The 24,758-nt window shown below is 35.9% G+C and overlaps 1 protein-coding gene across 1 annotated transcript in view; it reads right to left on the minus strand.

Moving 5' to 3' along the window:
* The window catches only part of DNAAF11 (dynein axonemal assembly factor 11), a 28,273-nt gene extending 4,104 nt beyond the window's left edge, over window positions 1-24,169 (minus strand). The window contains exons 1-9 of the mRNA XM_014281486.3: window positions 24,002-24,169; window positions 19,143-19,220; window positions 16,983-17,155; window positions 15,780-15,979; window positions 14,472-14,660; window positions 10,801-10,878; window positions 8,005-8,070; window positions 6,390-6,459; window positions 5,495-5,590 (exon numbers count right to left, since the gene is read on the minus strand). Of these exons, the coding sequence (XP_014136961.2) occupies window positions 5,495-5,590; window positions 6,390-6,459; window positions 8,005-8,070; window positions 10,801-10,878; window positions 14,472-14,660; window positions 15,780-15,838 (558 nt within the window). The 5' untranslated portion in view covers window positions 15,839-15,979; window positions 16,983-17,155; window positions 19,143-19,220; window positions 24,002-24,169. The remainder of the gene's footprint in view (window positions 1-5,494; window positions 5,591-6,389; window positions 6,460-8,004; window positions 8,071-10,800; window positions 10,879-14,471; window positions 14,661-15,779; window positions 15,980-16,982; window positions 17,156-19,142; window positions 19,221-24,001) is intronic.
* Window positions 24,170-24,758: the final 589 nt, after the last annotated feature.

Consider the following 24,758-nt stretch of genomic DNA (forward strand, 5'->3'; position numbering starts at 1 on the left):
AGTGACAGTCATCAAGTGAGGATAACTCTTCTGGAAAACAGAACTGCCATAGCTTCAACTGTGGCCAAAAATAAGGTTTTGGGCTCAGTAGAAAGATAACTGTATGAAACATAAAGCCTGTGGTATACAGGAAGATGAAATAAATTAAGATAATGAAGTTTTCTTAAAGTTACTCTATGAAACTATTGCCAATATCTGCATTAATCAGAAAACTGAAAGGAGACTGCTTTTAAGATCACTATCAGAGAATTCTAGAAATGGATGTGTTAAATAGAATCTGGAATATATTTGAGAAAACAGAATAAATATGTGAAAACTATATTTTTAAGCTGAGTCATTTCTTCAGTCCACATGTTTTTTCTACAGTGGCTTTCTTCCTTTACAGTGGGAATTCCACTGAGTAACAATTTCCCTGAAACACATTTATTGTGAAGGATGAATATATTTCTAGGGTTCCACAGCTGTATGTCTCCATGTGCCTTTTATGGTAACAAAATAATTCTGCAGTTACCATACCTAGGATAATTGAGAATGATATAACGTAATTCTATCAAATAACCTTTACACCCACACACATAATACATACCACTCCTATTTCTAAATTCATTAAGGAACTTAACTCAGTAATCTTTACATTTCTAAAGGCTTTTGAAGGTCCAGGCAATCAAAAGCTGTCAGAATTCTTTTATGACTGCATCTATAATAAAAAAATTAAACAAAAAGTCCAATTTATTCTCTCTGATTCACTGAAATAAAGTTTTAAAACATGATACAGAGTGTCTCAGAACACCAAATAGAAACTGCTTGCTAATAACACCGGGGTTTGAGGTTTGGGTTGTTTTCAGACATTATTTAAAATGCTACTGATGTAATCTACTGATGACATTTTATAAAATCACCAATGTAATATGCCAATTTTGTTCAAAGTCTATTAAAGAAACGCAGGTTTTAATTTTCCTGCATCATCAGCAAAGATAATACTGCCAGAGCATAGATCCAAAGTTTGAAAAGCATCATGTCATAAATATTTTTCCCAGAAAATGAAGCATGTACAATGTAGTCACTGTCAACTCCTTACTTGTGCAAAATCTCTGCACAGATTATTATTAAGGCATAAACACTACACTTTAAAAGTGTCACAATATCATTTCACTGAATGTCGTGTCCTTCAGTTTGTTTTGATAACCTTCCAAAATACGTTGGTAGACACTGCCTTAGAAAGACACCCATTCTGCAGTGATTTGTTGTGCAGTAAATAGTACAAGAAAAATGTTTCTAGAAAAGAAGGTTAGAATTAGTTGCTTTCTTTTACGTCATGTGGAATTTAGTATCTCCAGCATCTCTGGTGTGGCAAGGTCATCAAAGAGGCAAGAAAAGAGGTTTTGTTTTTCATTTTAAATGCTAGGGAACTATGAAAGGGCTGGAAGATGAATGGTGAAATGTTTAGTAACCTGATCAGAAACTCACTAAAGCAAGTGAAAAACACTTACTGAACTCAGTTAGCTTTCTGTTCTGTTACTGAGGAGAGAGAGATCTTTTCAGGATAGTGTTGCAAAAAGCATATTACAGGAGATTATTTTTAGTTTAATAGCATTTTTAACATTTTAATTGCCTAAGGAATGTGCTAGGCCATTTATCGAGTTGCAAATAATTTTATGTTTGTAATAATTGTTTATCAGCAACAAAAAGGTTAAATACAGTGCAAGGTAGTCATTAGGCTGGTATTATCACTGATACAGCCTGAAAGAAGTTGCATGAACTCTGTTCTTCCAATTATCTTACTAAAAGGAATTCATATTAAATTAATGATCTCAAAATACTATTTTCAAACGTTGCTGATAATCTCAGCCATAATGTTCTGGAAGAAAAATATCTACTGGCCTTCCAGCTTTTGCTAATCTTTATTCATAATACTTTGCTGCCTAGGTTGCATCATATTAATATCAATAAAATTTGTATGGATAGAGAGCATTTGAAAAGAATATGTATCCCAAAAATATAACTTGTGCACTCAAATTCAGTCCTGGGGGAAGAGAACAGGTTCTGTGACTATAATACAGAACAAAGAAGAATAGGTTAGTGTCTGTTAACATGCAATTGCTGTGAAGTAGCACAAATCCAGCTTTGGTCAGCAAATCCATGGAGTTCACAGAAACTCACAGAATGGTTGAGGTTGGAAGGCAGCTCTGGTGGTCACCCGGTCAGAGAGGGCCACCTAGGGCCAGTTGCCCAGGACCATGTCCAGACGGTTTTGGAATATCTCCAAGGAGGGAAACTCCATTACCTCCCTGGGCAACCTGTGCCAGCACTCAGTCAGCCTCACAGTAAAAAAGTGTTTTCTGATGTTCAGAGGGAACCTCCTGTGTTTCAGTTTGTGCCCATCACCTCTGGTCCTGTCACTGGGCACCACTGAGAAGAGCCTGGCTCCATCCTCACTGCACCCTCCCTTCAGGTATTTATATACATTGATAAGATCCCCCATGAGCCTTCTCTTCTCTACACTGAACAGTCTGAACTCTTTCAGCCTTTCCTCATAGATGAGATGCTTCAGTCCCTTCAGTATCTTCACGACCTTCATCCCATTGCTGTATTCTCTCCAGTATGTCCACACCTTTCTTGTACTGGGGAGCCCAGCAATGGACACAGTACTCCAAGTGTGTCTCACCAATGCTGAAGGATCAGCTCCCTCAACCTGCTGGCAACGCTCCTAATGAAGCCCAGGATACAATTAGCCTTCTTTGGCAGAAGAGTACATTGCCAGCTAATGTTCAGCTTGGTGTCCACACGACTCCCAAGTCCTTTTCTGCAAAGCTGCTTTCCAGGATCCAGATTGTTTTGATCCATTGACAATGAAGCTATTAGAGTATGCAGCACACCATTCATGCATCTCTCTTTGTGTCCCAGTACACAAGTATTTTTTAGCCAAAACAAGGCAAAGCTCAGAACATCAACTCAGTTATTCTACAGACCTTCCCTGTTCTCAGGTCTCACAAATATCTGTGAATCATGAGATTCTGAGATGAAGGAGGCTCCGGACCCTCAAGACAGGTAAAATACGTAGGTGTGGCTAAAATGTTAAGGTAGGTGAAATGTAGGTGAAATATAAACTTAGTCATGGAATAAAAGCAGTTCTCACAATATGAAGAGATAATATTCATTTTTCTGATTTATGTATGACTTTGCTAGGCAGGCAGCAGAGTTAAATATATCCAGAGACTCTTCAAAATATTTACATTTTCTAAGGCACTGATCATCCACAAAGACACCAGCAAGATGTATGAGTAATAAAACAAGTTACAGGATAGAAAACTGATAATACTTAAAATATCCAAAAGGCAAGTAAACAGTAAACAAAACTGTTCAGAAACATTTGAAAATGTTATCCAAAATGGCAAATGTCAAGGCCTCAGTTTCAAAGAAGTAAATTTAGGAATAAATGAATTCTCATATAATTGAATTTTGAACATTAACAAAATATGGATCTTAACCAAATGAGGAAAATTTTCAGCATTCTTCAAGCTCCTGATGAAACTGTATGCTTGATGTTAGAGTGACAGTTTGTGATTTAATGAGAGGCTGTCCATGCAGGGATGAAGCATAGAAGAAAACATAGAAGGTGTAGAACCACAAGTGGAAAAAGCCAAAAGCTGAAAAATAACTTTTTACTTCCAGCTACTAGTTTCATAGTCTTACAATTAAATCAGAGCACAAAGAGAAAGAAATGACCCAAATAATATGTGGCTGAAGGTTCTTCCTTCAGAAGAAAATGTAATTGATATGCCCCGGCAGATTCATATGCAGCACAATTTCCCACTGCTCTTTACACAGCAGAGAAACTTACTAGAGGCCAGAAGGTAAAGCTAGAGCACCAAGAATTTATCTTTTTCCTATAACTATCCTTGGGCATGGTTACCTTATTTCTGAAAGCCAAAAATATATGATGCAGTCCTAGAGGCCTTAAAAGCAGCTCAACCCTCCAAAGACATAATGACAGGAGAGAAGACGCTGAAGTTGATTAAGCTCTCCCACGGTTACCAGAACCCCACTATTTAATCCATTCTCATCTCCAGAACTCTGCCTTTCTAAAACTTCCAGTTCCCTGTCTACTCCAAGCCCTTCAATCCATCTCTGCTCTTCCTGCCTGTCCAAGAACTCAGTCTTGTACCAGACAACATCAAGCCCCACCTTAAATGCCTTCCTGTTTTTGCCATCGTCCCACCTGCTAAGTCCCAAACATAAAGATACCTCTGCCACTCAGATTCTCTCTGCCCCTTGTCCTCTATTCTGGTTCACGCTGCTGCACCTTCCCTGTGTTTAAGCTCTAATGTCCCCTAAACTATCGCTGGCTGCTGGCTGGCCACCTGTTAACTTTCTCCCTGTCTACTTCAATAAGGCAAGGTGACCTCCATGTCTTCAACTGTTCCTCATTACTGATCATTTCTTCTTTAGTCTCTAATTTTTTGGCAGATGTGTAGGAATGGGTAGGAGGTGTCCTGGTTCCACCTCTGATTCTATCTCATCTACTCATTATGTCATCCCACAAATCAAAATACCACTTATGTATTTACTAAAACCATAGGGAGACATGCACTGGAGAGGAAATAAAGCAGACATACCTATCAGGTTGCTTTCATTTACACTGCAAGAACTGGGCTGTGCAGGGGAGAGAGAGAATTAAAAAAACCACTGCAAGCCAATTTGCTTTTAATTACCAGAAGAACTCTCAATTGACTTGAATCCTGATCAGCATCATACCATACAGGCAAATATCAGTGCGCAGGTGAGATAGGAGAACGAGGAGTTTGGAATATTAGGGGTATATGACTTCTATCCAGAATTCTTTAAGTACAAGGGACTGCTGTGCAGCATTTTTTCAGTTGAAACACGATGTTGCTACAACCTTTTTGCTCTGTGATTACATATACTTTGTACAGCTGGTCAGTAGATCCTTTCCAGCCAGAGAGAGGGTGAAGGGAAAATGAATTAAGCAAGGCTTGTTCAGATCACCTGTGACGTGAATAGTACATCATCCCTGTCCTTGAAACAAAACATAATTTTCTTACATATGCATGCCTTACAATTTTTGAAACTTTGATCTATTATTTCACAGGAAGAAAAGGAAAGTAGGTAAATTGCTTATTTTCAGTTATTTAAAAACTCCATTTTCTTACACATTTGCACAACACTGCATGTTTTGCAGAGCCTCTTTTCATATATGAAAAGCTGGTTTTGTTGAAAAGAAAGGAAATACAAATAGCTCTATTAATGCAGATTTTCATAATGTTCTTTTAAAGGGATCTTAATGCCTAAGGTTTGGCTATATGAATAATTGTCTTTCTGGAATGTTCCTTCTTTGGAAAATATGTCCTGATGGGAAAGGCTAGACAGAATAACTTTAGCTAGTCAGATGTTACCTGTGGCTCAGAAACATTCTCAAAGTACTCACAACATTTAAGTATCTTTGCATGATGCCTCCTCAGATTATTTTACATACCTTTGGCATGCTGACAACTAAATGACCAGTTGTTTGTGATCTTTTAGCAGAGCTGCTGTCTGGCTTCACTTCCTCAGGGAGCACCAACTGAAATGGCTATGAAAAAACATGGGATTGGAGAAGTATATCATGCTAAAATATCTTTTGTACATCACTGTCACATCCTTTGATCTTCAGGACAGTATAGTTTAAATCCTCTCACTTTATATGTAGTATTACTAATCCTAATAAATTATTAGCATGCTAAATAGCTTTTACTTATAAGTATAGTCATATGTATATTCCTGAATTGCTGTCATTTCTGAAGTGAAATTTCTAAAGAAGGTTATAAAATGATGCATGACTTACATTAGCAATTAAATGAGAAAGATTATCCAGTCTATTTTAGATGTAAAGTAATTCTGAAGTTTTGTTTATGCAGTTAGCACGGTCAAAAATAGGGATTTTAGTTTACTGCTTAAGTACTTTGAATTTAAAAAAAACCTGATGATAAAATTAAAACCACTGAGAAGAGGGAAAACTGGAACGACATTTTAAAAGCCCTTTCAAAAGAATATACATCCACTTGTTTCTGTCAACTATAAATTCCAGATTGTGACGTTGCTAAATTCTAGCCTAGGGCAACTAGCAAGCTCTCTTCTTAAGTGAATTATGGTACACTGTCTGTGGGGAATAAGAGAGAAGGAGAGAAAGAGAGAATAAAATTTCATTTCAGGCTTTGCACATCTTCTGGTTAGGACTTCCACAGTTTATGTACAGTCCAAAATAATGCAAGTGCTTTTTCTGCATTGGTGCACAAGGAGGTAACTCAGAAAAGTCAGATCCAGAGTCCACTGAATAACTATGATCAGCATTAACTCTTGACTTGAAATGAATGTAGTAAAAAAATACTAACCTTTCCCTTCACCAGTACTCGTATGTAAGTTGGCTGGACATCAACGTCAAGCAGCGAACTGTCCAAATGTCTTCAAAATTAAATAGAAATAAATGAATCAATGTACAATCTAGTCCAGTAAATAAGCAGCATGGACCATATAGCTCTTTACTGATGATTTTGCAGTTTATAAACTACAAACTTCAATTTCAGTTATTAAGTTATATGAAATATTATTAGGATTTAACATATCTGAAAGAAAAACATGACCTTCCTGTGTGATCACAGAATGTCCATTAAAATAATGTCTAAATTCTGTCAAGCCCACCTCATCAGCTATTGTAAAATTGCAGGAATTCAAAATCTTTGTGGAAAGTGAAAAGGTCTTCTATTAGTTTAGTGCTTTACATTTGAGTAAAATGTAAAAAATATGTAAATATGAAAAAAATACAGTAATACAAAAATTAATCTACTTGCTATTTACTATTGTAAAAGTATTTTGCTACTTTTGTTTTCTGAAGGTTTAACTAGTAAGTGTACAATAGAAGTTCCTTTTTTTGCACAGAATTTGCTGGAAAACCATGAACAGAAATACTTTACATTCCCAGAAAACACAGTACTTTCCAATTTCAGTACTGTCAAACAAAATTTGTGAACTGTAAAAGCTCCGCTTAAACATCACAACTCATGTGAATGCATGAGGATGTATTCTATATTTCACTTTATTATAATGTTACTTCTCAGGTGAATTTTTCAGACCTTTTAGTCTGCATTTCTTACAAATGAGCACAGAATATTACAACATATCCAACATTTTATTGCACCTAAACAGATTTTCTCAGACTTTAAAAAAACCCTAATTGTTATAATTCAAAAACATGGAGCAGGTCTATTTGAGGGAAATTAATGAGTTTTAAGGGAAGAACCTCTGGCATGAATAGTGTTTCTCTGCCATAAAACTAGTTCAAACTTTACTCTAACAAGTTCCTATTATGGGTAAATAAGCTTGTGGGTTTCCAAGCCCTTCACAAAGTGGGGGCAAGGCCACTGTACTGCTTAGTAGTATGTACTACCAAATAGTTATCAGGTTTCCTTGTCATATTTTGGCCTGGTTCAACCAAATTCCTTTCAGGGAATGGCCTGGCACAGTTGCGGCAATAGCATGGACCATGGACTCTTTCCATAAGCAAGGAAAGTAGGACAAGGCTAACCTACTGTCTTGGGGAGAAGAAGAATTTAACTAGAAGGACATGAACTGTACTGGAGCACTGCTAGGGCCAAAGAATGGGCAAAACCCCCCATTCCTTACAATTCAAATCTGCAAATGAAGAATGAAGAATATTTACATAAGTATAAAAGGACAGATGTGGAGGAAACCTGCCTGTGGACTGCAGAAAACATAAATTCCAGAAAGGACTATTAGACACAGTCCTCATTCAGGAGCAACAGAACAGTCTGAAGGGTCTTTGGTTTATTCAGCTTCATTTCTTTGGCACAGGCTTCAGGACTGATTCCATTACCCTCTATGTTATTCGTTTTCCTCTTGAAAAGTCCCCATTACAGAGGGGAGTATAACTGAAACACCGCGTATTAGAACTTAAGGATGGCAAAAATTAAGATACAAAAAAATTCTAACCTGTAAACAGCAAGATCCAAGACGATCCGGTTATTTTCTTCATCGTCTTTCAAAGAGAAATAAAGCCTAATAATAATGACAAGAAAAACCTCCAGGGTAAATACAATTGGAGTGAATAAATGAACATTACAGCATACTTCAATTGCCAGCAATTTTAGATGAATACAATACCATTTAGACTATATGTCACATGTTCATTTTAGAAACAGTTGCCTTTTCCTCATGAACTGAAAAAATACTGGTATTTCAATCAAAGTCGTTCTTACACTCCTTTTCTGTTCTCTTCACCCAACCCACAAGAAAAAAACTGAAGGTCAGCTAAAATGAAGATCAGTCTGTCAGTGCAGAGAGGGACACCTGCTGGGGATATAGGTCTGCTCTAGCCACAGCTCCAGAGACAAAAAAGTTCATGAAAAGCATGAAAAGCCTGGAATTTGGTAATTCTAAACTTATATGTTTATTAAAAAAAAAAAAATCACATCTTTGTTCACAGCAATTAATTTGCCTAGAATATAAATATCTGCCTGTGCATTTCCAAAGCAAAACATGATTTACACAATATCCTTGACTCTACAAGCTTTATAGTATTTGTTGAAAATGAGACTGTAGATTGTATTAGCTGTGTGCTTGTGATCTGTGGGCTGAGTTCTTACAATTGTGAAAGAATCTTACCAGCTATAAACTCAAAACAATACCTATTACTACAACTGTAAGATCTAGTCCAGACTTACAAGTTCTGCTCATATACCCCAACATTTCCCAAGTATTTGAGAAAAAAACAGAATAAAACCCACATAGAAATGAAATTATTTTTATAAAATAGTTATTAGTATAAAATGAGAGGGTTTTGTTTTAATGTGATTTATCTGAAATATTTCAGTGACATTAAAATACTTAGATACTTCAGGTTCAGGTAACAGAAAGAAGCTCAGATGCTAACTGTTTAGATGATAAATTTTTTTCAGCAATAAAAATATTTGCCAGATATACTTTTCACTCTTTGCTCTCCTGTATTCTGATCCAGTCAATTTGCAAGAAAACTTATCGAGCTTTTAGTTTATGGGTATTTTTTAATGGAAAACTGCAAAGAATACAAAATAGCTTTGCTTCCTGCTCAGGCTTTGTTCTCTTACTGCATCACAAATTCTGAGAATTCACTAGAACACGAAGGGTGAAAAAGAGAAAAGAATTGTAAAATTTTCTAGGTGCAGATGAGTTAGAATTGAGGAAGAGAAGCATGCTGTTCTCAGCAGCATGCAGCCATTTCTTTTGCTAACCTTCAAAAAGAACATTAGAGAAGCTTGGACATTGCTATGGGCATTAGACTTTCATGTTGAAGCAAAAACTTTGGAGAACACCATCTGTCTACTTGCATCTCTTCCTTTATGTCTCTCCAATACACTGCCAGATTGAGCTGAAGAGCTGTGATATTCTTGTTGAAGCCATGACAATAACTGCTCATTGATCTGGGTTTACGTGGGCACAGAAAAAATTCTCATTGAGAAAACTTGGGTGACACAAACAGGACTGCTACTAACAGTGGACTCCAGGGGACCATATTTCTTCTAAAAAGATAGCTAGAGCTTTATTCTAAATGTCTCTGCTTTTTAAGAGGCATTATCAAATTCTATCAACATAAGATTTAAAGTATTATTGACTTAGTTTCTTTGACCTAGAAAATTAATTAATTTTTTTTCACTCAACAGATTTTTACAAAAAAAGTACATCGGTACAATGGTAAGTATCTCCTGGTACAGATGGAATAAACCTGAATTCTTCTGCCACTACCTTTAACTTTCCCTATACCACTGAAAATTGTACGCTGCTCCTATAATGTAGGTTTTAAAATTCCTTGAATTTGTATAGATTTAAAAATTTCCAAGATTTAGAAAGCATTCTTCATGCTAATGATAAGCATGTTCTTAGCTTTTGTTTTGTAGCTATATCAGTCTTAAGATGGAAAAACTTGCTCAGAGGGCAGCAGACAGGTAAATGACCCTTTGTAGGCCACTTTTTGATCACAGTCTCCTGTTGGAAGCTCGTGGGGGAGCTGTTTATAAGGAAATATTTGCACTCTGTCTCCTGTTTTCCCTTAGAAAAGGGAGGCTTGGGTCAAGTGAAACCAATGGTAACGCATGGCTGATATCCCTGGAAACTCGTTCCAAAACACTTGGATACCCAGGTGCCTTTGTCAATGATAACATACCAGAGACCTCCCTGTATCACTAGCCTGTGTTGCTAGAGACCTCATGCAGTGTCAAAGGACCTCATGCTGCAGCAGTTAATTAAATATCCTTTCCAATTCTGCCAGTTTTACATCTGTCATGAGAGGACAGAATTATTTTGTCCAGAAATATTACTTGGACATATTTTTCTACATATCTACTCATACACATTTATCTTCAGTAGACAAACCAGTTAAACTTTTTCCACTATTAGCAAGATGCTTCAAGAAAGAGAGCCTTGCCATAGAAGGAAAAGAGTAAAATGCCTTATATCTTTTACAGAAAAACAAATTCTTTAGTCATCAGAGACCAATATGTTAAATTAAACAACGTTCAACACTTTATTCACTGAAAAGTAATTCTTTTTCCAACATCAGAATATAAATTTATGTCAGTTTGCCCACGAGGAAAATCATATTCTAATGATAATTTTTCAGCCCTCTTATTTTTATGGTGTTATATATTTTTATATTATATTTACATATATATTATATATAATATATATTTTGAATATAGTTGCCCAAACCAACTATGAAGAGGTTACCCTGTTTAACCTCTTAACCTTACATACTTAGGAACATTCACATTCAGAACTTTTCCTTCTGCAGTGATCAGTGTCCGAAGAGGTTTCTCTCTCTTTTTTGATTCCCTTTAAAAACAGAACAAAAAATGATTTATCATTTCACATTCTGGTAGTTTATGTTTAATAGCAAACAAGAAAGAAAAGGACAGCAAGGGGAAAGAATTATCTGGTTTTTGATACTAAGATTGCAACTTATTTCAGGAACAAAACAGATTATATCAAATGTCCAATTCCACATTAAAAGCATCATGTATAGATGAGTAAATGCTTTGTAATATCACATCTTACACCAATAATAAGTTCTGTCTGTTACAATGTCCACTATCCCACAGTAATAAATCAGATTTATTTAGTATATCTTAAGAAATCACTGGATTGCTTAAACATATAAAATGGGATGTTTTTCTAGTTATGAATAGCCATACTAATCGTGAGGTATCCTTACTGTTAACTGATTTGATGTATGTGCAAGCCATTCTAAAGAATTTTTTACTCATGATAACTTAATTATTCTTACTGAACAAATGCTTAGCCTATCTGTAAATAACATGTCTATCAATCACTATTCTGCACTAGTAAAAAGAATTTTAATGGTCAAAAGATTACAGGCAGTGCCAAACAGGATAGAGCATGACGACAGTGCATACACATAGATTATTTGTTGATAAATCTATTACATTATTTGTTGTGTTCTTCCTTCAAAAAATATACCAATGGAGACTTCAACCTTCACTGTTTTTGTCCAGCCATCAACAACTAAACTGTATCTGGTTTTCATTTAGTGCAATGAACAAGCTAATTAAATTTATCTGCCATAACAAAGCAGATCACTGTCAGATCATTAAGACTTGTAGTACTGATATTTTCCTGTATAAATTACTTGGTCATGAGCAAGTAGAGAAAGAGTAAGGAACATGAAAAATAAAAATCTGCTTGCATGTAGCTAAAAAATGTCTATGCTTTCTTTAAAAATACATCTCTGTAATTGTCACTGTATTAATCCACTCTTCAGCTGGTCAATCTAGCGTGCATGGCTACTTGCCATGCTGTAAAAAAGCTGACATGTAAAAACCTGCCATTTCTCAAAAAGACAATGCAATACATTGCTTTTTTTTTTTTTTTTTTTTTTTTTTGTTACCAAACCAGTTTCTTACTTAAGTTCAAAATTATGAGAACACTAAAGGTAAATCACTAATAAGGGAAATAAAGTATGTAAAATTTAGACCAGATAGGGGAAAAAAAAGCATAAAAAAATATTTGGTCTATAAATACAATAGATTTGAAGAAGAAATAAAAACATTCAAGTGGAGCTACTGGAATGACTACATAAAAATAAGTTGAGGTGCTGAAGTGTGTCCAGAGCAGGGCAATGAAGCTGGTGAAGGGTCTAGAGAACAAGTCTTATGAGAAGCAGGTGAGGGAACTGAGGCTGTTTAGTCTAGAGGAGACTCAGACCGGGGACCTTACTGCTCTCTGCAACTACCTGACAGGGGCTGTAGGCAGGTGGGGGTCGGTCTCTTCTCCCAGATAACAGGATATGGATATCTGGGATATCTCCCAGATAACAGATAATAGGACAGAGGAAACGGCCTCAAGTTGTGCCAGGGGAGGTTTAGATTGCATATTAGGAAAAGCTTCTTCACTGAAAGGGTGGTCAAGCATTGGAACAGGCCGCCCAGGGAGGTGGTGGAATCACCATTCCTGGAAGTGTTTAAAAAGTGCATAGATGTGGTGCTCAAGGACATGGTTTAGTGGTGGTCTTGGCAGTCCTGGATTGACAGACGGACTTGCTGATTTTACAGGTTTTTTCCAAACTAAATGATTCTATAACTCTATGATTCACAACTATCCATGTGTTAATACGCTATTCCATAGTGCAGATTAGAGCTTTAATGTGGGATTTATGAGCTAAAAGTTTCTACATCTGAATCACCATTCTTGACACTTAAATGCAAAGTGAATGAACCACCATTCTGTTCTAAACAGGCAGTTCTCAGAAAGACTTCAGGAAATTATATCCTGCCACCTTCCAGCTGTTAATAATCTGTTCCTAGATAAAATCTGTCTGCTCATGTATACCATTTTAAAGCAAATTCAGTCATGTCATAATCATTAGTTTAAGATGACTTGTCTGACTTTGTGCTAAGATGAGCCAAAAGGCCTTGTTCTGGCAGCAAGTAGCTAAAGGAGATACTGTGCACCTTTCATCTGCAACTGATTTTACATTTGTCTGAATTTTCTGTGAATGAAACCACAAGTATTCACTCATTTCACAACAGCTGAAGCTGCTCAGTTTATTATCAACTGTGCATAACACACCTGGTAAATTTAACATGTGCTAACATGTCATAGGTAGGTTCAAATTTAGCATTAGTCTGATTGAGTTCATGTAAATTTTATACTAAAATAAATATCTTTTTGTACTGAATAACTTATATTAAAGCTGTATTTTAGCTCCTGTCCACCAGCAAGAATGATTTGAAGTTGTCAAGGGAGGTTTTCTGTCATCTTTCTCATGCTACCTAACAAAAATCTTACCACCAAACTTCACCAAAAGTGAAGTGTGAAAGGATTTTTAACTTCTTTAAAAGCCTTCAAAAATTATAAAAATCTAGAAAGGATTTATTCTGTCTTTATTATAACACTATTTGGACTGTCCTTGAATATTTAGAGGGAAGCATTTGGAACACATTTGCTCTTGACTAGAGCAAGGCACGCCAAACAACAAAATTCTAACTAGTTAGAATCTGGGTTTCACAGTAGTTCTTCTGGAAAAGTGCTAGACCTTGAATTAATAATAGCAACAAGTTATGCAGATTTCCAGATTCCTTGGAGATTTCCCTAGGAGTGACTTTTTCAATACTTACTCTTGATACATCTTTTGAAAATCATGCCCTCTAAAAGAACAGCTCAAAAAATCTCTGGCACAAATGGTTTTATATAAGAAAAAAAAAAGACATTGCTAACTGTTTGTGGAACTGATAAGACAGCAGCAATAAAGTAACTTTTTTTGCTGGTATCTGCATTAATTTTCCATGTTCAGCAAAACTAATGGCAACTTCAGAAAGTTTTAAAGACATTTTAGGGGTCAGACATTTTCAGATTCAGCGTGCCAAATAGCACATATAACATGAAGAAACTTATTACTCAGGACAAATATCTTTAATAAAGTATGTAAAAAAATTACTAAAGTTACATAGAAAAGCTGCTGGCAGTGTCACTTGTGCAAAAATTTTGTAGCATGGCCTGTAAGGAATTTATACAATGCAATCTGCACACTGGATAAATGCTTTTTGCAAGAATTTAAACATTGAACTACATTATTGAATATTGGATATATTGAAATATATTAGTTATCTGACAGAAAATTGAAAGTTCTGAAGTCCATAAAATGGAATTAAAAAGAAAATTTATATTTAAAAACTTTATTTGAGAAAAAACAAAATTAAGGGCATCAAATACATTTTAGAGAATTAAACAAACCAAAGTGAACAATCTGAATGTTTCATTTAAATTTTACAAGCATATTTGCGCAGGCAACAGGGATTTAAGCTGCCAGTCTCAGTAAATTTAACATGAGGCAATCACCTACCTCTCCTCTGTACCGTTAAAAATTTCCCCTTCTTCAAGTCATAGAATATATTAAAACAAAAACATACCTTATATCATCTTTAGCTCTCCGTTTTTGTTCAATATATCTGTGAGTTTCTAATCTAGATTCTGGAGTATATGGTGTAGGCTCCTCCCAAAACCTTCTGTCTTCTTCATCATCTTCAGCTGTTCTCCACGTTTCTTGCTTTCCATCTCCTTCTTCCTGATGCTTTTCTTTGTCCTGTAGGGAGTCTGGGCTACACAAGATCACATGGAATATTATCCCAATGAAATGAAGAAAAAGTAACAGTACTTGCTAATGGATTCTTGCAATAATATTTTTTGACTCAATACTAATAGCTGTATAATCTCTACCAAGAAGGTCATCTTATATATTTGCATAATGTTCTCTGTTCTGTCTCTTTCATTAATCAAAAAAACATTCAATATAATATTTTTCAGTGACTTAACTAAGAACTGACAATGTGGTTATGCCCAGCCCTCTGAAATCCCTGATAGATAATGCAACAGATTTAATTTCAGGAGCAGAATTTTCAGATACCCTCACAACTTCCAGGTGAAAAAACTTCAGTCTGTGTGATGTTTAAGTATTCCTAATATCAGCCAGCAGCATAGAGATTTATAGGGTAGCAATATTTTATTTAGGCACCTCCTCAAGTGCCAGCTTAGAACCTGAATAATTTTTCCCGCTCGCCCTAAGCCTCTGTAATCTTCAGAAATTCTCTACTGATATATAGAGAAAACTATATTTATGATACAGCTGTGACCTATGAAGACAAAGTTCCATAGCCAGCTCCACAGAACTTAGTCTCTATTGGATTAAATATAGGATGGATGACAACTGTAGTGGAAGACAACCCCAGACAAAAACCCTTCTGTTATCTAGACAATCTCAGTGATAATAGGCGGAAGAAGTATAGAAATAACATTCCATAGCCTTTTACGTTGCAAAAGATCTGCAATATTCAATTTCAGTCTTTCTATCTGATAACTCTAAAGCCAGATAGCTGAACAGCTGCTTTCTCTGGAACCCCTGCATTACCTTAAATAACAATTTCCAGCTGTTCTCCTGAAAGAAGCTATCAATTACACTATTTTGGCACTCAGAAAATTTAGGTTGGAGTTTGGAAACAAAAATTCTATTGTACTATCTGCAGGTCAGTAAAATTATGTTTGTAACTAATTATATTTTTCATTAGAACATGCATGAGGAGAAATAATTCTGCTAGAATCAACAATAAAACCAAAAATATTTAAGTGGAATTTTATAAACTATTCAATGAGAAAAAACAAAATTCTTAATGAAGATAGAGAAGAGCGACATTTGCTCACAAACTGTTCTTGCTTACTGCTACCTGTTACATTCAAGCTCAGATTCCACTTGTTTTTGTTTCTTGTCCTTTTTTTCTTGCATCCTTCTTTGAGTTTCTTCTTTTTCTCTGGTCCTTTTGAGAAGGTAAACTTGTTCCTGTTCTCTGATTTTCTGTTTCACTTCTGGATAGTTTTGAAGTGCTTGAATCCTCTCTGAACGTTCTATTTCTTTACTATCCAAAAACTTCCCAGAGGGGAAAAAACCCAACATACATATGTGAGAAATTTTAAACATATTCAAATCAATAAATACATTAAACTGCAGGTTAACTTTGATAGATTACCTTCTCTATAAATTTAAAAATATGCCTTTCAAGCCTCCATAGAACTATGTAAGTTATGCTGTATTAAAAAGAATTAAAAACAAGTTGCCATTCAGATCTGAAAACAGTGTTGTGCATGTGAGAGCTGCTTTTTGCATTTTCCAGGGGTTTTGCATTTTCAATTGGTCTTATTAAACTATGTAGTAGAAAGAGTCCCTTCAGCCATTTCTGATATTTGTCTGACCTTGATTCAGCTCATAAAGCTATTACAAAAATAATTCTTTTGATGTGTTAGTTTATTGCCAACTAAGTGAGTTGAATCTAGTCTTAATAAGTTAAGCAGGTGTCTGTGCTTCTTCAAGGGAAATTGTAGAGGCATATTTCAGGACTGGGATTGCTTGTTTTAATAACAGGAAATCATTACATCTGATCAGTCATTGTACAAAACCTCAGTCTCAAAGTACCTATTTACAGTTGATGCAATATAGTGCATTTTTACACCAACTTCTATCTTTTTATTACACTGTTGGTTTGGTGCATATTGTTGGTATGGTACCAATAATGTGGTAACTTCCTTCAGTCATGAAAATAATTTAAAAATACAATGTGTATATAAAAACCAATGAGAAAAAAAGCCATAACCGTACAACGCATTTGTTTTTTCAAAACTTTGTTTAAGGTTCTCGAATAAAAATGACAGAAAAGTTAACAAATGCATGTGGTTTAGTCAAAACAGAACCAGTTTATTATCACACTATTTACTGTAGTTACTCATTCTTCAGAATAGGATTTAATTCCCTGTGGACAGTAAGAAAAATGTTACTAGCTTTCCTATCACAGGCATTTATTTTGTTCGGGATTAGCATGTTCAGTTGACAATGCTCATTATTGATATGGATATAAATTTAATTTTTAAAATCTTACTTTTAACTGGTGAAGAGTTGCCACTACAAATTCCCTGTAACCTTCAAATTCAGTACATGGGTTACCCACTAGAAACAATTCCTTCAGATGTATATTATATTTTAGGGCTTCAATACTGGAGAGTTCACCAATGAAATTTGCTGTCAGGTCAAGTTTCTTCAGTTCTTCACAACCTGTATGAAAAAACAATTTGTCTATAACATAAATGTACACAACATACACACACGCACGCACGCACGCACACACACACACACACACAAGCACACACTTGAATATAAAACTGTATGCATTTATTGTCCATATACTAATTTCATCCTATCAGATTACATCTTCTGCAAGCCACAAGTGAAAAAGTGACTCACAGCTTAAGTTTATGAGGTCACAACATTTATAGAAAGAAAAAGAATATCAATAAAACCCAAAATATTGAATCTTAACACTATCAAAGTTTTGTGGTCAGTGCTGGTACACTAGATAAGCTATGAAATTTACATATTCAGATTAACTGGACTTAAATTTTCACAGTCTGATTGCCTTGGTACCTCTCCTCAACTGAGTCTTTAGTCAGCTAAAAGAGTAGCTAACTGCCTCAGGAGAGCATGATCAGTTATGGGGTTTATTTCTGTGTAATGTTAATCTTAGCTAACATTATTCAAGTGTAAAGATAAGGTTTTCTAAAAATTCTTTCCAAGTCAAGATTAGGTTTTCCACTCTGTGGACTTGGCTATGGTGAATACTTTATCACTGATTATATTGCAAATACTGGGGAGAAAATGTTTGTTAACCAAAACAATTCATTATAAACAGAAACTAAATTAGCTCACAAGATGCCAGAAAATCTGGAGCCAAAATTTATCAGCCTCTCCTTTTGTCATAATCTCTCCACAAATCATAACCTTAGCTCTAAGAATAAAAAAGTTTAGCTAAGAACAAACTCAACTTAGGTGCTCATCACTGTAATAATTTCTTTCCCTTTGCAGGTCTATTTGGCAATTATTTTGTGCATAGTGGAGTGGAAAGAAAATAAACAACTCAAACCCATTTCTTAGGTGATTTAAATAAACCAAATTTTTGCAAGTCTGCCTCCCAAAGGTTCTGACTCCTAAGTAAATGACAAATCACAGCAATAAATAATGCAGTCTGATAGAGAAACTTAAAATTCACTGGCATGAAAACAGACGTTGCTCAACAAATTGCCAAATATGTCATGTACTACCTACTTTTTCAACTTTTATAAATTTGTGTTCAGCCTATTTGTGTATTTTTTATTCGATTTAAGCCATTCTCTTGAATCAGCTTGTAGACTTAAAAATCAAACATATAAACAAAATGCAGCTTTTTTTTTTTTTAATTGTTCCCATGTCAAAGTGGACTTTTTAAAGACTCAGCAACTGGAGGAATCAGGATCAAGGAAAACAAAGCAATGAAATCAGAAGTTATTCATGTAATATGGAACGTGTTTATGGGTGGCTCTAAGTCTTAGATTTTGGTACTGGAAAATGCTAGATCTTTGTACATGGAACTACAACAGGATAAAGGATTAAACACAGATAAAACAGACAGGACTTCATACAGAGAAAAGGATCATGCGAAAAACTCTTTAAAAATACCCCAGACTGCCAATGCAACCTGTGCACAGTGTAGAACCTTCTTGTGTGTGACATTTGATTGCTGAATTGAAGATGACTGTTGAAACATTACACAAGAGACTTTTTACAGCCTGCATAGCATTAAAACCAAACCAACCAACCAACCAAACAGAAAAAAAAACCCAAACCCCCAACATTGCTCCACCTAACCTACATAAGAAATTATCTAATCTTTACAGTGGGGAAACACCAATTTCATGAAAAATTTGGATTCCCACTTTGTAAAGTATTAAAGAATAGAGCTATTGTACATGGCAACGCTGGTGAGAGAGTATGCAAAAAGTGAGTGAATATACATTTAAGGAAGTTCAATTACATAAATTCAGCAGTAGGGAGCTCTTCCTTACAAAAAAGCATTTGTTGAAACACTGCACACAAAAAGGCTCTTTCTGAATGTCATGAAAGTACTTTTACCGGTGGATATACTTAATGGCTTCTACCCTTTTTTACATTAGGTCACAACTTCAGTGTTTCAATACGAAAAGGTTAAATGGTTTGTTTAAAATCTGACCTTCCAGGTTTTCAATCCTTTCAATGTTGTTCAAAGCTACATTTAAATATTCCAGCTTCTTTAGTTTGCCCACATTTTCTGTAAGAAAACGTAGATCTGTTATTTCAGTTTTCTTCATTGGAAAAGACATTATCATTTTACTTGCAGACTTTACTTCAAAGAAACAATACAGCAGAAAAATAGGAAGGACAAATCAGAATATGTCTCAGATTACTGAGCATTAATAATTTAATTTTAATGAAAAGACAAACCCAGGAAATTTCTTTGAAAACACAAATTAAAATAAAAAAAAATAAAAAGAAATAAGGAAGGTTTTAAACACATTTTTTATCAAAAATTCATGTAATTGTAAAACATATATAATGCAACAGGACTGGCAAAAACCATGGTGAAACATTCCATTTGTCATGAAACTTAGAAAGGACCAGGCCACACTTAGTCAATCTTTATAAAATCAGAATTTTAAACTGACTTATACAGAAAAGAATGGCTTCTTTAGTACAGATTTAGTTTTAAAAGATCTTTTATCTACCGGATTAATTCCAGAAACTTCCTCTCCTCCCTTTTTAAAATTTCTGCAAATAAGTATATATATGGCTTCAGTATGAACAGAACAAAGCCACACACATCCTTCTAATCTGGAATTTAACCTGTATTGTGTTCACCAGAAACTATTGAGATTATCAGTTTCACAGTGTGTAGTGTTGTGTCAGAATGGCTAGCATTTCCTCCTTTGAATACACAAAGGAAGTAAAGAGGGAATAGGGTTGTGGGAAAATCACATTGAGGGTGGGAATTAAAGAAAATTGGGTCCTAACAGAAGCGTAGTATTACAGAAAGATTTTTTAGAGTAAAATTACAGGTATCACGTTCAGGACAGTTAGCATCCACAGAATCTACATCACCACAGTTCCCTAAGCCACACATGCTGATAGGAGCGATGGAGGATGGAGTGGAGTGGAGACACCGTGGCCATGCCCTGTTGTGCTCCCTGCAGGAATGGAAACTCGATGGGACCACACAGCTGATCAGCTGCATAGCAGTTGTCACATGAAGAATCCATGAGAAGTCTGTGGCTGAGCCAACCGTTGTGGTGACATTACTTTCCGCCAATGAAATAATCTCATTGTAATACTAACGCACACCTCCATCTCAAAGCTGCCTGCTTCCAAGGTACTACTACACCTCACTGGGCACACAACACCAGTTAGTAACAACAATATGTATGACTAGAGTCACTCAATCTCCACCTAAATGTGATGGAAATGGGCTAGTCCTGGACTGAAATAAATCCAAGGGGTGGGGGGTGGGGGTGGGGGGCGGGGATTGTTGTCTAAACTCTCAGATTACCCAGCTCTGATTCAGTGTTCACACAGCTAGGTCAAGCTGACTCACTCTCTAAAGTTATCATGAAGGGACTTCTGGTCAAGGTAGTCAGCCTTGGGGAGCATGAGAAACAAAGAACAGATAGTGAAACCACCGTTACCTAAGTTATGCAGAAAGAAGCCTTCAAGTGAGGAAAGTTCTGGCTCCGAGAAGAAACAGGATGATAAGATGTTGCAATCCACTCACATCAACAGACAATTAGTTGAAAATAAGACAAAGCTAATTGTGGTAGTGGGAGATCATGACCTCCAACTCAAATAGCCCCCCTGAAAGAGGGCAAAACCCCATTTGAGGAGCATGCGTAGTTAGCAGAGAACTTCAGTAGTGCTGTCTGAGGGTGCGTACTAATTTGCATTAGAAGCCAGAAACTTGTAACTAATCCTGTGTATGATGAATGAATATGCAATGTACTATGAAGTATAAAAAGTGGACAGGAGAGGGGAGAAGTTAGGGAAGACTCTGTCGTAACTCCTGGGATCAGTCAACGGGCTAAGCCTGTCTTCTCCCCCATAGGAACACCTATTGGGTAAGAACTTTGCCTTATGCATGCTAAATAACTAACTCATTCTAGCTGTTATTAGTGATTATAATTTAGTTGTATGTAATTTTATCACCAGTGATCATGAACCTTAATTTGTCACAATTTAATATTAATAGTGTTATTCCCTAAGCTGTTAGTGTGAGTCCTTTGTGGACGCTAGCATTTGTCAGCAGCAGGTAACACATTTAAACAAAGCGGGCAGACCCGCTGAGGGGCTCCCCTCATGCTGTCGGTGTGTTTCCCTGAACAAGGCAGTGGAATTGCCCTCCGATCCAGTGGGACTGTTCAGTGAAGGGTTCTTATAATGGGACGCTGACAGACTGGTTAGACAGAAGAGTCTTGGCTTTCCTGAGGTGCTAATAGTTAAAACACCTGGGGTTGAGAGGATTCCTCCTGCCCCCCGACACTTCACATGACAAGGGTAGCAAATCTTAGTAATTTCCAAAAATGTCTGAAAAAAGCAAATACCACTTGAGATACATGACTCACAGGTCAGAGACATAAATCTGAGACAACATACATAGTATAACTTGTGTCACAATTCACCAATTCCTCCCCAACCACTAGATATTTCAAAGATCTGATTGGAAAATCTACCCAATGAAGTTATAAAGTTTACCTCAAACTCTAATTCACAAGCTTCTCTGATCAACTGCTGTACAAACTGTCCCTGCTGAGACAAGGAAAGAAATTGAAGCAGAGGGAGCTTCATCTGACCAACTTAGATCATGTCTACAGCTGAGTTAGTTTTCTAGGCTTGTCTATAATCAACAAAGAAAAATAGGCTCTTCAAGGTGCAATATGTCTTATCTTAAGTTGGTTGTCTAGAACCAGTGAGCCAAATCATGCTCAAAAATAACGCCTTTTCTTCATCACTGGTTATAAAAGGAGGTTACAGTAACTGCCTAAGACACAGACGTCTAAAAGTTTGGTGACATGAATCCTATCACTTAGTTTACTAAAGCCTTGGAGAGATATTTTCTTCATAATTCACAAATGATGAAATTAATTTCTCAGCAAAGATTTGTGCAGATTAGGCTGGCTGTTCATTTTTCTTACTATTTCTGTAACAGCAGTGCCTGTATACATGAAGATGTGATAGAGACAAGTGTTGAAGCCAATGGTATCTTGTGGAGTTTTTTCTGTGTGCAGAAAAGAACCAGCACCCATCCATAGAGTGGTTGCCTTATAACTTGTTGTAAGTCTGATCTTGAGGGTTGCGTAAAGATTTTCTTCAAGAAGAGAGAAGGCACATCCCAGTAGAGTCAGTATAATCCGTGAGGCTATGCTTATTGAAGAAAACCATGAGACTTAGACTAGTATTACTTTCTAATAGATTCTGGAGGAGGCTTGTTCATGAAACTGAAAATACCCAAGGAGATAACTTTATTTTACGTCCCTTGAAATTTACTACAAATCCTCATTTTACTGGTATTTCTCTTCACATTACATGATGTTTCAAATAAACTTCTTTCATAAAATGCCTTTCAATGTCCAAATGACCTTTATTCTTGCTGGAAGCCAGCTCCCTCTCCAGTATTTAATACATGCACACACACATTTTGAAGCATGCTCAGAACTGCTGTGTGCTCTGCATGGACATGTTGATATCCACTGGGAAGAAATACTTCTCAAATTCAGTACTTTGTAACCCAGCCCCTATGGGCAACCCTTTTGGTCACTACTTATACAGTGCTGCTTTTTGTTTGTTTGTTTGTTTTGTTCATTTATTCCTGATTCATTATCTTGGAAAGCTGTTATAGTATACAAGAATATATAAAGTAGTAAGTTACATACTTTCCTAACTCCTAAAGTTAGATTATGTTAAGATAAAAATTGGATACACCAAAAATAATGAGATTGCTTAAAAAATCTTGTGTCCAAAAAGCAATAATCTGAAAGGTAATATGATATACCACACTAACCTAAAGGAGCTATGAGTGTTGAAAAAAGATGAAGTCTTGCACCTTATTTAGGGACACAGTAACAGAGGGAAAACCAACTTATTTTAGTCCCATTTTTGATGGGGCAGAGCAGCATAAACCAGTTTCAACAATCTTATTCTCTCTGGGAGAAGATTCCTCCACTCTAAGAAATGCAGATGTTACCAGTACAGATACAGTTTCCTGATAAGCCCCTCCAGAGAGTTTAAAGCCTTTGCTTACAAGTCCTGAGCACAGAATTTCACCCTAAAACTTCAGAGATGTTTCTTTCTTCCTCTTAAGGGGCTTCAAAGAAATACGCTAATATAATTCCTGAGCACTTCTGACTTTTCATTCTTCACCAACACACTACCTGCAGAGTCTAAGCTTTTCCAGCCCTAGGCTTGATGTCATATCTTTCTGTAGAGAGCACAGCAAACATGTGAACCTATAGCACAAAACAGACCATATGAACTTATACAGTCCCCAGTGGTGCAGGAAGACCATTGAGACTTCATTGTAAAAACTTGTCTTTATGCACAAAAGCAAGTATTTTATCTGAATGAAAATTATTTAAATGTTAACAAAACCCACTATTTGTATAAAAATTGAATTTTAAAACAAACCTGAAGACAGCTAGTCCTATATCACAGTCCACGGTATATGCTAAACTGTCTGTCTATCTGTTTCCCACAAAGACAGGACATTTAAGTCATACCTTGACTTTTTTAGTTTTTAATGAATCAAAGGTGTTCCACACTCATATTCTACTGACTTGTATCTCAGTACCGTCTTTTTCATTTAAAATTTCCCTTGCAAATTTCTAAGCTTCTGAACAAATTTACCAAAGAGACAGGGAAAGAAAATCTTGTAGGAGCAGATCAACAAAGAACTTTTCTGTAGTTACTTACTCTAAATTCCCTTAAAGTATAACTCAACAGATACTTTTTTCTGATTTCAAAATTATGCATGTAAATCCATTTAAAAAAAAATATCCAGAAAGCACTTACCGATTTTGGGAATTAGATTATTCTGAAGATAGAGAATTTTTAAATCTCGACACCATTTGTCAAGATACTCTAGTTTTTCTATTTCCTGCTGATGTAAAGAGATCTCTTCCAGTGAAAAAATTTCACAGTTGTTATGTTCTGCACGTCTTCTAACAAGATCTTCAGTAACTGAAAGAAACATCTGATGTCATATTTCCCTTCAGTAATTTTCTGCCATCTGACTTATGAGCAACTTACAGAATCATCAAAATCTTTTGTTCCACCATACCAAATAGATGTCTGGTAGGAACACCAACAAAACTAAAATCACCTCGAAAAGACATCAAGTACCAAGTAAGTTCATCCCACTCTGCCACAGTAAACATAATTTGTGGAACACACTCATGTCACCTGTAACATTTAGAAAAATCCATATGAAAATTGCTGAGTCTTCCATACATGTGATACAACTCTGGCAGAAATTAATCCAGCATCCACTACCTTCAGCACAGCTTGCGTGGCAGATTGATTCATGTCGACAAGCAATGGAGTGTTTTACGCTCTTTTATTTCCTGATGCCAGATGTTCACCTCATAGACAGCAGGGGGGGAAGTAAACCAGCTACTGTGTGTCATCATATTCTTTTGCCATCATGATGTGCACAGAAATAAGCAGAATAAATGTTGAAAGTGGGCAGGTATTTTTTACTTTTTTTCATGCTTGAGGCAAAGCCATAACTAATTAATGCTTATAAATATTTATGTTAGAATGAAATTTA

The sequence above is a fragment of the Falco cherrug genome, chromosome 3 (assembly GCF_023634085.1).
Source record: "Falco cherrug isolate bFalChe1 chromosome 3, bFalChe1.pri, whole genome shotgun sequence".
Classification (NCBI taxonomy): domain Eukaryota; kingdom Metazoa; phylum Chordata; class Aves; order Falconiformes; family Falconidae; genus Falco; species Falco cherrug.